The sequence below is a fragment of the Thalassophryne amazonica genome, chromosome 22 (assembly GCF_902500255.1).
Source record: "Thalassophryne amazonica chromosome 22, fThaAma1.1, whole genome shotgun sequence".
NCBI classification, from domain to species: domain Eukaryota; kingdom Metazoa; phylum Chordata; class Actinopteri; order Batrachoidiformes; family Batrachoididae; genus Thalassophryne; species Thalassophryne amazonica.
Window position 1 is genome coordinate 3,799,758 of NC_047124.1, and position 13,485 is coordinate 3,813,242.

General features: G+C 40.3%; 1 protein-coding gene across 2 annotated transcripts in view; it reads right to left on the reverse strand.

The window, feature by feature from the left end:
* LOC117503741 (ankyrin repeat and BTB/POZ domain-containing protein BTBD11-A) overlaps positions 1-8,783 on the reverse strand; it is a 207,973-nt gene extending 199,190 nt beyond the window's left edge. The window contains exon 1 of one of the 2 annotated variants that reach the window (XM_034162964.1): positions 7,847-8,783. In XM_034162964.1, the coding sequence (XP_034018855.1) occupies positions 7,847-8,711 (865 nt within the window). In that variant the 5' untranslated portion in view covers positions 8,712-8,783. The remainder of the gene's footprint in view (positions 1-7,846) is intronic. The other variant, XM_034162965.1, reaches the window with a different exon arrangement.
* Between the last annotated feature and the right edge of the window lie 4,702 nt (positions 8,784-13,485).

The following is a 13,485-nucleotide window of genomic DNA, read 5'->3' on the forward strand; positions in this document are numbered from 1 at the left end:
CAAGGGCTCAACCTTTACCAACAACCTGCATTTCTGATGCAAGATTACCTGGAATTATTCAAATAAAAATCTATCAGAGACAAAAAAAAAAAAAAAATCTCACACACACAAACAGAAAACACAAAAACAGATTACTGGTGAAGACTGAACAATTCCTTCTAAAATAAATCTGTGATTTGTAAAAATGTAGAAAGCAAATGTTTAGCACATTGGCAGAGACTAACACTCATGATACTGTAGATACGCAACCCAGGGTTACTGATAAATACGGTTTGTAAGTTGACCACAGAACATAGAAGTATTGGATAGGATGAAAACTTTCCCTTTTGGAGAAGGTGTATTTTTTTTAACCAAAAAAGTTTCAGGGTTCTGGCTGTTCATGACCTAATTCAGGCATGTACCTGACAAGACCCAGCCAAACCCATGCCTCAGCTGGGACACATAGGGGAAAGGTTTATTTTTCTGACCTCAGTAACTTTCAGGGTTCTGGCTCGATTGGGATGATAATCAAGTATGCACTGCTCCAGGCCCAGCTGAACCTATGTGCCAAGTTTCAAATAAATCAGCGAACTGCTGAGAGGTAGTCCAGAAACCTCCACATGACAAACACACACACACAGATGCATACCAGCAATTATTAGAGCATAAAAGCATCAAAGAATGGTCTGTCCGGCGTCGGCATAAAGAAAGTGGATTCACCTGTTGATCCAGAGCTACACCAAAATAATTTTATTTTAAATTTATTTTCTAATTTTGTTGAGATTGGGCAGAAAATACACCTACTTGGCACAGGAAATTATGAATAAATAAGGTTATACAATTGATAGCCTTTCATAACCTGTTAAATAATAGCGATGGTCAGGATCTGGATGTAGATTCTCGATCTCTTTTGATGAATGTCAGTCAAGAAGCAAGATGAGTACCATTTCCACAGGCTCAATACTGACTGGACTGGATTAATACAAATAATAATAATAATAACAATAATAATAGAAGCTCAAGCTCACTGTGCAAAAGACATTTATCAAAAAAGACCCAAAATCCATATCAGGATCCTGACCAACACTGATATTTAAAGGTGTCTTGGATATTAATGGTCTTTGCTGCACTTTAGGTTTAGTCAGAACCGCTCAGTGTTGGAACACAGCCCTTGTACCTGTAGCCACACTACCAGCTGGAATTTGAGTCTTGAAACACATCATTTATAAACTGTAATAGTACTTAGATGCAAATTCAGGAAAACCTGTAAGGGTTAGTAATTGTCACGATTCTCATGCGGCCACTAGATGGCAGTAAAAGTCTTGACTAAAATTCACTGGACAAAATTCAAAAGTTTAATGTGGGCGTTCATAAGCAGTTCTACTTCTAATATCCCACATACAGGACTCTCATCCAATGGTGACAATATACACTGAAAAAAGTGAAACACAGTGCACTTCATGCAAAGTACTTATTTACATTGGTCTAATGGAAAATTGTGGTTTCCAGTTTAAATCTGCTGGAATCACTTTACAAAATCCTAAATATACATTGTGAGAAACTAAAAAAATTAGCTGTAACAAATTACATCATTTTTTTTGAAGTTGATCCAAAGTAGCATTTTTTTCAGTGTATGTAAGGTTCATATAATAAACCTTCAATGGGTTTACAGTTTTAAATAGGGAACAATTTGACCTTAATTTGTTGTACACAATAAATAGACCTGTTTATACCTCTTTTAAACCACTTTATAACTGGTTTAAAGCAGTTTAATTTCTCTTACAATTTTTGATTTAACTACTTATAATCTGTTCTGCAATGAAATCATATTTAAAGTGCTTTGAAATCATTTCAAATTACATTTCAAGCTCATTTAAAAATCACATGCAGAACAAACTCATGACCCAAAAGAAAAACATAATGACTTTAATGCATTTTAAACAGTTTCACATTGAAAACAGACTTTTAAATTGATTTATTCAACAAAACTTGTTGTGTGTTGGGGGGCTTGGCTGGACACTGTTTTGTTGGGTTTGTGTTTGTTTTCCTTCCTAGGTGGTCTTGGGACTGACCTCTGGGAAAATTGTGCTGCAGAAGAGTCTCTCACCTCTGTGATGATTGGTTGCACCTGTTGCATCCTCGTGCGGCTCTTTATCAGGATGATCTGCAACACCTGTGACATTCACGTGCAGACTAAGGACTCTCAGCTGGCGTCAATGAAGAAATGAGGAGTTGCATTTAAGCCAGCAGTGATGAGGGCTGTTTGCCGGAGAATACAACCTTGTTACGACCTTGTATCGACCGTTGGGGACGCTGAGGGCCGCTCCAGAGTTTGACGTTACGTCTGTGAGGGAGGACTAGGGTGAGAGGCAAAAGTTGTCAGCACACGTCAGAGGTGATTATCTTTAAAGGCTTATTTGTGAATATAATGTGGTGTTTTTTGCACAGCTAAATTTGAACATTGAAGAAATTGTCTTGTTTGCTCCTCGCAGCTGTGGTGTGCGGAATAATAAACCTACACAAGCCGTGAGCAGCTGTTCATCTGAATTAACTCTGAAACGTGTTGCTGATAAGTGTGCCTTTAATAGCTTTCTAGTAATAGTATCGAATAATCTCACCTCTGTTCCCCCTCTACAGAGTACAGTTCTGGGAAGGGCCACCTGGGGGGTGTCGGCGGAAAACCTGAGTCCAGAACGTTCGGGCTCCGGTCCATTGAGGCGCTGAGAGAGCGCACAGCCTCTTCACCCCACCAGTATTATTTAATTTGTATTTCTTGTACAGTACCGATGGGTGATTAGAAAATAAAATTGTTTCTTTGGGAGCTGCTTCTGGTTATTTAGCGCTGGGTTCAGTCAGACTCTGGACCGCTCCTCGAGCCGCGTCCCATACATAACAAAACTAACCATTTTAATTAGTCTTTGAAAGTACAAAATCAATTTAAAACTATGTGAAGATGTGTCCTTAGACTCTATGAAAGATTTATTATTATTAATTTTTGACATTTTTGTTACACAACAATTCAATTAATTACAAATTGATAAAGTGAACATTAAAATCATTGTTAGCTCCAACTCTGCCAGGGGCAGATCCAGCCTCAGGTGGAGGATAAGGAGAAGTGGGGGTGCCCCACACACCAACTCCCCCCCCCTCCCTTTTTGAAAATTTTTAAAAATCTAGCCTTTTTCCTGCATTCTAGGGGAATATGACAAGCTAAATACTGACTTTTATTTTAAACACTGTAAATCTGAGGTTTCAATCAAACAAGCTGAGTGATGCAATGCAGGAACTAATTCTGCATGCAGCAGAGTTTATCAGTCATCCTTTGTTTATGTAAAAACCTTTCCCATATTTTTAACACCATTGGTCACTGGCTCAAGGTGTTGGGGGGGGGGGGGGGGGGGGGTTGCTCCCCCAAGATCCACCACTGTCTGCTGAAACCAACCAAAGTGTCTCAATTTTCACATCCAATTAGTTCTCTTATAAGAGCTTAAAGTAAACACTCGCACCTCCAAAATGGTCAAAATTAAGATATAATTTGTGTGGTTGAGTGCCGCTGGTGTCAGTTTGGTCTGTTTTCCTGTAGTGTTGGATCCAATATACCAGGAGTCCACATGGACGGTTTAGACCCTCTGGACAAAAACACAACATCAACACCAACAGCACGTGCATCACTCAGCCCTGAAACACACTCAAAGATGACAAAACAATGATCCACACTCTTATCTCAAACTGAGACTGTTGGAGATTCAAAGACAGATGTTGGACCTTTTTTGGAAACTTTTCCAGCCATAAATATTCTCCATTGTTGCTGTGGGACGGTTGATAAGTAAGACATTCCTGTTTCAGAGGAAGTCCTTGCCATTGAAACTTAAAAGGCGATAAATTTTCAACAAACTGTCAAGCTCTTTTGTTTGGCAGAGCAATTACATGAGAGAGATAAGCAGCAGGTATCCCGCCACATAATTATCCCGCTACAGTGATACAACCCCTGGCAAAAATTATGGAATCACCGGCCTCGGAGGATGTTCATTCAGTTGTTTAATTTTGTAGAAAAAAAGCAGATCACAGACATGACACAAAACTAAAGTCATTTCAAATGGCAACTTTCTGGCTTTAAGAAACACTATAAGAAATCGGGAAAAATAATTGTGGCAGTCAGTAACGGTTACTTTTTTAGACCAAGCAGAGGAAAAAAAATATGGACTCACTCAATTCTGAAGAATAAATTATGGAATCACCCTGTAAATTTTCATCCCCAAAACTAACACCTGCATCAAATCACATCTGCTGGTTGACATTGACCCTATGTGTCTTTTTGCAAGGAATGTTGCAATGTTGTCATCCCCAAACATCAGAAAAGTGTCCAAAATATCAACGTAAACTTGTGCATTTATTGATGATGTAATGACAGCCATCTCCCCACTGCCTTTACCTGACATGCAGCCCCATATCATCAATGACTGTGGAAATTTACATGTTCTCTTCAGGCAGTCATCTTTATAAATCTCATTGGAACGGCACCAAACAAAAGTTCCAGCATCATCACCTTGCCCAATGCAGATTCGAGATTCATCACTGAATATGACTTTCATCCAGTCATCCACAGTCCACGATTGCTTTTCCTTAGCCCATTGTAACCTTGTTTTTTTCTGTTTAAGTGTTAATGATGGCTTTCGTTTAGCTTTTCTGTATGTAAATCCCATTTCCTTTAGGCGGTTTCGTACAGTTCGGTCACAGACGTTGATTCCAGTTTCCTCTCATTCGTTCCTCATTTGTTTTGTTGTGCATTTTCATATTTTGAGACATATTGCTTTAAGTTTTCTGTCTTGACGCTTTGATGTCTTCCTTGGTCTACCAGTATGATTGCCTTTAACAACCTTCCCATGTTGTTTGTATTTGGTCCAGAGTTTAGACACAGCTGACTGTGAACAACCAACATCTTTTGCAACATTGCGTGATGATTTACCCTCTTTTAAGAGTTTGATAATCCTCTCCTTTGTTTCAATTGACATCTCTCGCGTTGGAGCCATGATTCATGTCAGTCCACTTAGTGCAACAGCTCTCCAAGGTGTGATCACTCCTTTTTAGATGCAGACTAACGAGCAGATGTGATTTCATGCAGGTGTTAGTTTTGGGGATGAAATTTTACAGGGTGATTCCATAATTTATTCCTCAGAATTGAGTGAGTCCATATTTTTTTCCTCTGCTTGGTCTAAAAAAGTAACCGTTACTGACTGCCACAATCTTTTTTCTTGATTTCTTATAGTGTTTCTTAAAGCCAGAAAGTTGCCATTTGAAATGACTTTAGTTTTGTGTCATGTCTGTGATCTGCTTTTTTTCTACAAAATTAAACAACTGAATGAACATCCTCCGAGGCCGGTGATTCCATATATATCACTTTTTCCAGAGAAGCACTTTATCACCTACTCCACATAAAAGGGAGAGCCTCAAGCAAATATTATATGATATATAATATGTTTAAAAACCAAAGTGACCGACATTTAAGTGAGGTAGTCCAGACGGTTTTCCCCTCCCCACTGAGATCCTGCAGCTCCTCCAGGGATCCCACAGCGTTCCCAGGCCAGATGGGACAGGTAATCACTCCAGAGTGTTCTGGGTCTCCTCCCGTTTGGACAAGCCTGGAAAACCCTCAAAAGGAGGCAGCTAGGAGGCACAGAATCCATAAGTACTGCAAGTGGGACCAACAGGAGGGAGCATTGGTTCTGCTCCAACCCTCTGCAAGATATCAGAACTCCTCAACTCAACTCTAAGGGAGAGTCCAGCAAACCCTGCAAAGGACACTGAATCTGATGATGCAACCTCATTTCTTTACTCATTATCCAAATTTCAACTATTAGTGAGGGTTGGCAGGAGTAAGCTGAGAACCTTGAGATCCAGAGCATCACATATCTGACTGTGACAGTCCAAAGCAACACCCACATTTCCATGAATGCTGCCAAGATACATCTCTCAGTATCTCACTCCATGTTTTCCTCACTCATGAACAAAATCCCAGCATCTTTAAAATCCTTCATTTGGACCAACAATTCACTGAAAACCTCAAGAGCAGCTCAGGGTCTTCTGGCAAAGTGTCACAGCCTCAGCTTAAAGGTCCTGATTCTGATTATAACCAAGACCAATGAGCACTAGATCTGTAAAAATAAATCATCTGTAAAAAAAAAAAAAAAAAAAATCATCTGTAAAAATCGATGGTGCGAGGTGAAATAAAAATAAAAATAAAGCTACATTTTCAAATCTCTCATGTTTAAGGACATACGGCTGAGCTAATATTTTGTGATCAATTACGTCACTGTTGAAGCTCAAGGTCAAACTTCTACTTCTGTTGACCACAGTGCTTGAGAGGTCAGAAAACACAGAGAACAACATGAATGATGTTTTGGAAGTAAATCAAGCTACACTTTACAAATTCTTTATATTTGAGCATATGGTGTAAATGATGATGCTGTTGAAGCTCAAGGACATACTCACATCTGTTTGTTTAACAGAGTGCAATGTGGCTGCTTCATCGAAAACTCAAGCTACACCTTTCAAATTTCTTATGTTTAAACATATACAGATGGAACATTATTTCAGATCAAGGTCATACTGTTTTTGACCTGGTTTTCCTAATTCAAAGATCCCAGTATTAGCACTTGATAATTCAAAATGTCAAACTGCACTTTTTGAATCATATACTGTATATTCTGTGACACATTATGCCAATATAGAAGCTCAAGGTCAAACTTCCACTTCTGTTGACCCTGGTGTTTGAGAGGTCAGCAAACACAGAGAACGACATGAATAGTGTTTTAAAAATAAATCAAGCTACACTTTACAAATAGTTTATGTTTTAACATACTGCATAAACGATGACACTGTTGAAGCTCAAGGTCATACTCATATCTGTTTGTTTAGCAGAGTGCAATGTGGCTGCTTTATCAAAATCTACAGCTACACCTTTCAAGTTTCTTGTTTTCATCTTTGGTTAATCCAGGATGCTGTTGAAGATCAAGGTCATTCTTCAGTTTTCAATTACTTTTAATGGGTCAATTTCAGAGATAAATAATATGACTTGTTTACCTTTTCTAAATGAGCTACACTTTTCTAATTTCAACCTGTTTGAATAATTTAAGATGAATCTCAAGGTAAAAACAAAACAAAAAAAAAAATCATGGAAAAACAAGTAATTTTTTTATGTTTTAAAAAATAGGTTACACTTTTCAAATTGCTCATGTTTAAGTAGTTTGGGCTAAATTAAGATTGGGAGGTGTGGCCTGAGCTGCTTTGTCTGCTGTCACCAGGACATGCACCAGACAATGAATGAAATTAGCCTCATTTTTAACAGGTCAAAGGTCACAGAGCTTTTGTAAAAAAAACAAACAAACTGAGCTTCCTTTTTCAAGTCAGTGATGTTCAATCATGCGATAATAAAGGATGCTATTGAAGGTTAATGTCAAAGTTGTGTTTGTAATGCACTTTTTGTGACTCAGTCATCAAAGGGCTTGATAACCCCAAACCAAACTTTTAGGAAATTCTAATTTATATATCATTGCATAACTTGGGATAAAAGCTCAAGGTCAGGCTCCAGTAGTTTCTGACATAATGGAGCTTTTTTTTTCAATTAACAATGTGTTAATATTTACCAAATTATAGCTCATATCATTACATTTTGAATTATTTTAATATTTATTTGGATTTTTGTATGTGCGCATGTAAGATGATAAATAAATAGTGGAACAGTGAGCTTTGTTAATTCCACACACTGATTATATGTTGTTGGAATCCTTTTTTCATAAATAAACCACTAAATAATGATAATAATAAAAAACGCACAGCTCCATCAGGTGACGGCTCTTTCCTTTCTTACCGCTCGAGTTCTTGCCGCAGATGAGGTGCTGGTAGGGCTGCAGCAGACCCCACACCTCCGAGTCGTTGTTGATCGCCTGCTCCAGAGACTCCAGCGTGAACTTGGGGATGCCGTTGTCCCTCTCCACCAGCGCGCTGCGCAGGACGCGTCCGAACACCTCCCGGAACAGACTCTCCGTGCAGGCGGTCAGGTAGATGGCAGCGTGCTCGTGGATCCTCAGCGCCACCCGACTATCCACCATCCACCTGAAGAACTTCCCCACGGAGAAGACGAGCCCGCAGCGCGCCGACTTGCCCCGGCTGAACTTGTCCCCGGTGCTCATGTTGTAGAGGGAGAGCGCGCTCAGAGCCGCCGTGATGCAGTTGACGGAGATGGTCCACGACAGCACCACCTTGATGGCGCTCTGGATCTCGTGCTTGGTGCACTTGGCGTAGCGCAGGCTGAGCCGCTGCGCCTCGCGGGCCACCCGGACCAGCGCGCGGCTGACGAGAGCCGACAGCCGCGCCAGGACCTCGGCGGGCGGGTTCCCCACCATCAGGTCCTCGTCTTTCCTCAGCGCGCCCTCCACCTCGCCCAGGCTCCACGGCGCGTCCTCCAGCTCGGGCAGCTTTGCGCACTGACCCGAGCACTCCAGGATCTCCGTGTCCTCCGCCAGGACGGTGTTGACTGTGTCCAAACTGTTGTGTCTGCTGTGCATGGATTCCGTCAGATGCCAGCAGTTGTCCCCATGCGAGAAGGACGGGTGCGTGTCGGAGCAGCACAGCGACACGCTGGACGACCTGACCGAGTCCGCGGCTCCACCATAACCAGAATCAAGCGTCAAATCCTCCAGCGTCCTCACGACTGTCTTACCCTTGCCTGCCATGTCTGCACCGCATGCTGTTGGGTCTGCTTGGTTTCTGCCACAAAGTCGCTCGGTGTCGTGTCTCTATTTCCACCAAACATCAGAGTTCAGTGACGACAGAGACTCTGTTTTATGTTTTTTTTTTTTTTTCCTCCCTCCGGTGGACGGACGTCTCGGATCCGTCCACAACTTCGTGCGTAAGAGGAGCGCGCGCAGCCTGTCAGCAGCAACAAGCGCAGTACGGGCAGGACTCCGACCAAGAGGAGGAGCCCGCAGCTGCCAACGAGCCAATCCGCGCCTCCATCAGCTTTGACTGACAGGCACGAAGAGCTGCCTCTGTGCAGAGCTCACCTGCTGCCGAAGACCAAGAGCCGCAGAATCACAAGCGCAACAAAAGCGCTTATTTGCGCTGCTGGAGCTGCTCTGATAGACGGATGTCTTAAAAAAAAATGCCTTGAAATAAAATAATACAAGTCATACATTTTGAATCAAGTCATACTTCATCTAAAATGCCAACTCTAATGAGATGCGAAGTCAAAACTGAGATACTAACTCATAAAAATGACAGAGTAAGTCATAATCCTGAAATATGAAGTCATCATTATGTAATAGGTCATAATTACATAATTATAATATAGTAAATTATGATTATATCATTTAAGTGATAATTATGAAATACTGACTCGTTTTTACAAGACAGTGAATCATAATTGAGATGTGATATGGTTCTGTAATCGTGTGAGTCATATGAGATATTATGTCATCTTGTAATTATGACTCACGATATCATAAATTAAGGGAGTATTGATTGAATATTGACAATTGAGATGCTACATCATCTATATACATAATGGGCTGCACCTGTCTGTCTGTCTGTCTGTCTGTCCGGGATAAACTCCCAAACTATAATATGTAGCCCTAAAAACTATATATATTCTGAATCCTCATGACACAGGGAACAAACTGGGGAGGTGATGGTCTAGTGGTTAAGGTGTTGGGCTTGAGTCCAGAAGATCATGGGTTCAAATCCCCCCCGACTGGAAAATCACTAAGGGCCCTTGGGCAAGGCCTTTAATCCCCTATTGCTCCCGGTGTGTAGTGAGCGCCTTGTATTGCAGCACCCTGACATCGGGGTGAATGTGAGGCATAATTGTAAAGCGCTTTGAACGTCTGATGCAGATGGAAAAGGGCTATATAAATGCAGTCCATTTACCATAACAAACTGGTACCATTTTTTTAAAAGTTGAACTGAAAATTACCCCAAAATAGCCGGCTGTGGGTATGACCAGGCAGATTCAAATTTCCAGCCCTGTATATGTGTTGGCCATCTCTGTTTATTTAATCACTTTCTACACCACACTCAGCACAGCACAGCACAGCCACAGCACACTCAGCAAAACAACAACATGCTTAGGCTGAGGCTGTGGGTATGACCAGGCAGATTCAAATTTCCAGCCCTGTATATGTGTTGGCCATCTCTGTTTATTTAATCACTTTCTACACCACACTCAGCACAGCACAGCACAGCCACAGCACACTCAGCAAAACAACAACATGCTTAGGCTGAGGCTGTGGGTATGACCAGGCAGATTCAAATTTCCAGCCCTGTATATGTGTTGGCCATCCCTGTTTATTTAATCCCTTCCTTCAGCTACTTTATGAACTCAACTGTTAAGCACCTGACAGTCCTGTACAACCCAGTTTGCCTTCCTGTCTGAATACATTAATTTTATGTTTGTAAAATTACAATGTAAAAACAGTGAAGTACACCACTACCTCAGTTTTGATTCATTGATATTTACATTTACTGTTACCTACCTTTTGTTATAAATTTGATTGCAAAACAAAGTCTGCATGAAGGACTTCAAATGTGTTTGTCTTTTAACCAAGTGTTTCCACTTAGTTTGGGGAGTCCACCTGTTATAGTTCTGCTGGACAAACTTTAGCCCATTAACTATTATATTTATAAGACATCAGCATTACAAAAACAAATGTTGGGCAAGTGTTTTGATTAAAATGATTGACATTCGGCTTATGTCTAAAACAGGTTAACCTGGGCAGCGCCGGGTACCCCAGCTAGTAATTACGTAATCTGTCACATGAGATAGTCAGAATTAGAAAATCCAAGTTATGATTACAAGATACTGTCATAATTATAATGTAGCAAAAATGACAAAACTGTAAGTAATAATTGTGAGACTCATATATAATTATAAGAATCAGTCATATGTATGAGAATCAGATATAATTATGAGAATCAGACATGCAGTGCCATCCCTTGGTAGTTCACTCATTTTAATTTGTTTATGCCATTTCAAATACAAAAAGTAAATCCAAGACATAATGTTCATGTATCCATCCCCTGACTTGTCTAAAGAAAACTGTCAATAAAAGAGATTATTTACAGGTATTACACCAAAGTATTCCATTACTTATACAACCTATTATCTTGGCTTTTATACTTTTAATTCATTTATATCAAGTAGTAGAGATTTGCTTTGAATTTGAATTGAAGGAAGATAATTTTAGAATTTTTACATTGAGAAGACTCATTTACTTTTTGTATGTGAAATGGCATAAACAAATGAAAATGTATGAAATACCAAGGGACCCGGCACTGTACTTCTGAGAATCAGTCAGAATTATGAGTTAGCAAATTGTATAAGCTATTGAGTCATAATTATGATATCGTGAGTCATAATTACAAGATGACAAGTGAGAAATATGAGGTCATAAGTTATAAGACACAAAAGAAAATTTGATGTTTTTGCCACATAGTGAAAAGACAGATCATTGTCATATTATTATGTCAACTAAACAAGTATAAACCTTTATGTGGAAACAAAAAACGTCTATTTTTTTTCTTTCCACATAAAGAGTTATACTTGTTTAGTTGTGGTCAAACCGCAGTTTTCCAAAGTTGTAATCTGTGGATTTGTCCCTGATTGGTAGGAAGCTTTAGTTTTCCTGTGGACCACCATCAGATCTCCATCAATATTTGAATGCTGCACACACACACACACACACACACACACACACACACACACACACACACACACACACACACACACACACACACACACACACACACACACACACACACACACACACACACACACACACACACCCTGCTTGGAGCTTTGTGAGGACCTGCTGTGCCTTTTTCACCATAAAACCTTTAGTGAGGTGATACAGGCAGAGTGAGTGAGTGAGTGAGTGAGTGAGTGAGTGAGTGAGTGAGTGAGTGAGTGAGTGAGTGAGTGAGTGAGTGAGTGAGTGAGTGAGTGAGTGAGTGAGTGAGTGAGTGAGTTGTAATGACACGCAGAGAGGAACAGTTGGCGGAGTGATGATTCATCTTTCTGCTGGGGCTTCTCTGCGTACATCTGAGCTGGAGCATCCATCTGTCCACTGAGCCATGCCAGAGGCCCCTAGTGACACGACGAAATCCACGTAAAAAGTGAAGACGTGCTGCACTGGAATCAGCCTACACACCACTGGACAAATGGAATAAGTGCAGTTAAAAAGTGTGTAGATTAGGACGCTGTGCCAAAAAGGTCAGCCAATCCCAACGACAGACATTATGTCCTCAAACTCAAAGCCTTCAGCTCCAGACTCCCACAGCATCATCTCCAAAACCAAGTCAAACAACTGACTCAACACTGTTGTGGTTTTATACACTACAACACCAACACTCAACACAAGGAGGCGCTCTATAGCACACAGCCAGGAGCAGATCATAATGTATTTTACAGGTGTATTTACATTCCACTGTGTAATTGTCTTTTCAGTCTCATACACGCTGGTGCAAAATTCCTTCACCTTGGTGGTGAATCCACTTATTCACATGCGCACCTTTTCCTCTCTTTCCATTATTTCCTGCTGACTTTCTTCTTGGCCTTTTCTTGCCTAACATTATGGTTTCCAGTTCTCTTCCACACACACCATTGATTATTATTATTAGAAAAACAAATACCACTGGATTTACTTTTTTACTGTGTTCTCGTCTATTATTTTATATTTAAAAAATCAAAAAACACAAACACAACTATAAACCACGACCCGAACCCGGAAAAGTGGTTGAAGATGAGATGAGATGAGACTATAAACCACAGCAGTCTCATCCTACTGAGCTTCAGGAGCGAGTCAGAACCGAATCCCTGCAGTGACTCTGGTTGGTGCTTCTCAGCTCACAAGATAAAATGACGGTCAGACTAATGTTTTTTTTTATAGCACAACACTGCCCTCTCGTGGTTGCACAAAACATAAATGCAGAAAAAACATTTTTAAAAGCCATGGACCAAGATGCACACTTTGCCTCACACTGTTATTACATCACATCACATCACATCTAATAGAGATAAATAAGGTATTGGTTGTAATTATAATCAAGAAACATAGGTGGATTGATTTGTTTTGTGGCCTGCAGCAGCAGATCACGTTGACTGGAGGTGGGCAGCTGTCGGATGCTTCTCCACACACTCTCAGCTCCTCTCTTAATAAGCCTTGGTTGCCTGGTAACAGTAAAACCATCAAGAGTTTCTGGTCAGGGTGACAGATTTTTTAGTAGTTTGCCAGCTGAATGAGTTGCTCTTCACTTATTATGTGGAGTCGGTCTTTTATTTAGTTACATCACCTGCTTATGAACATGTCACAGTTTGTAATGTTCCTGGTTTGATTATGCAATGTCACATATTTATAATAGTGTAGTTTCCTGTTAGTTAGTATGACATATTTTTTTATCATATACATGCATCATTTGTTTAATTTGCTTTTCAAATTGAAATAATAATAATAA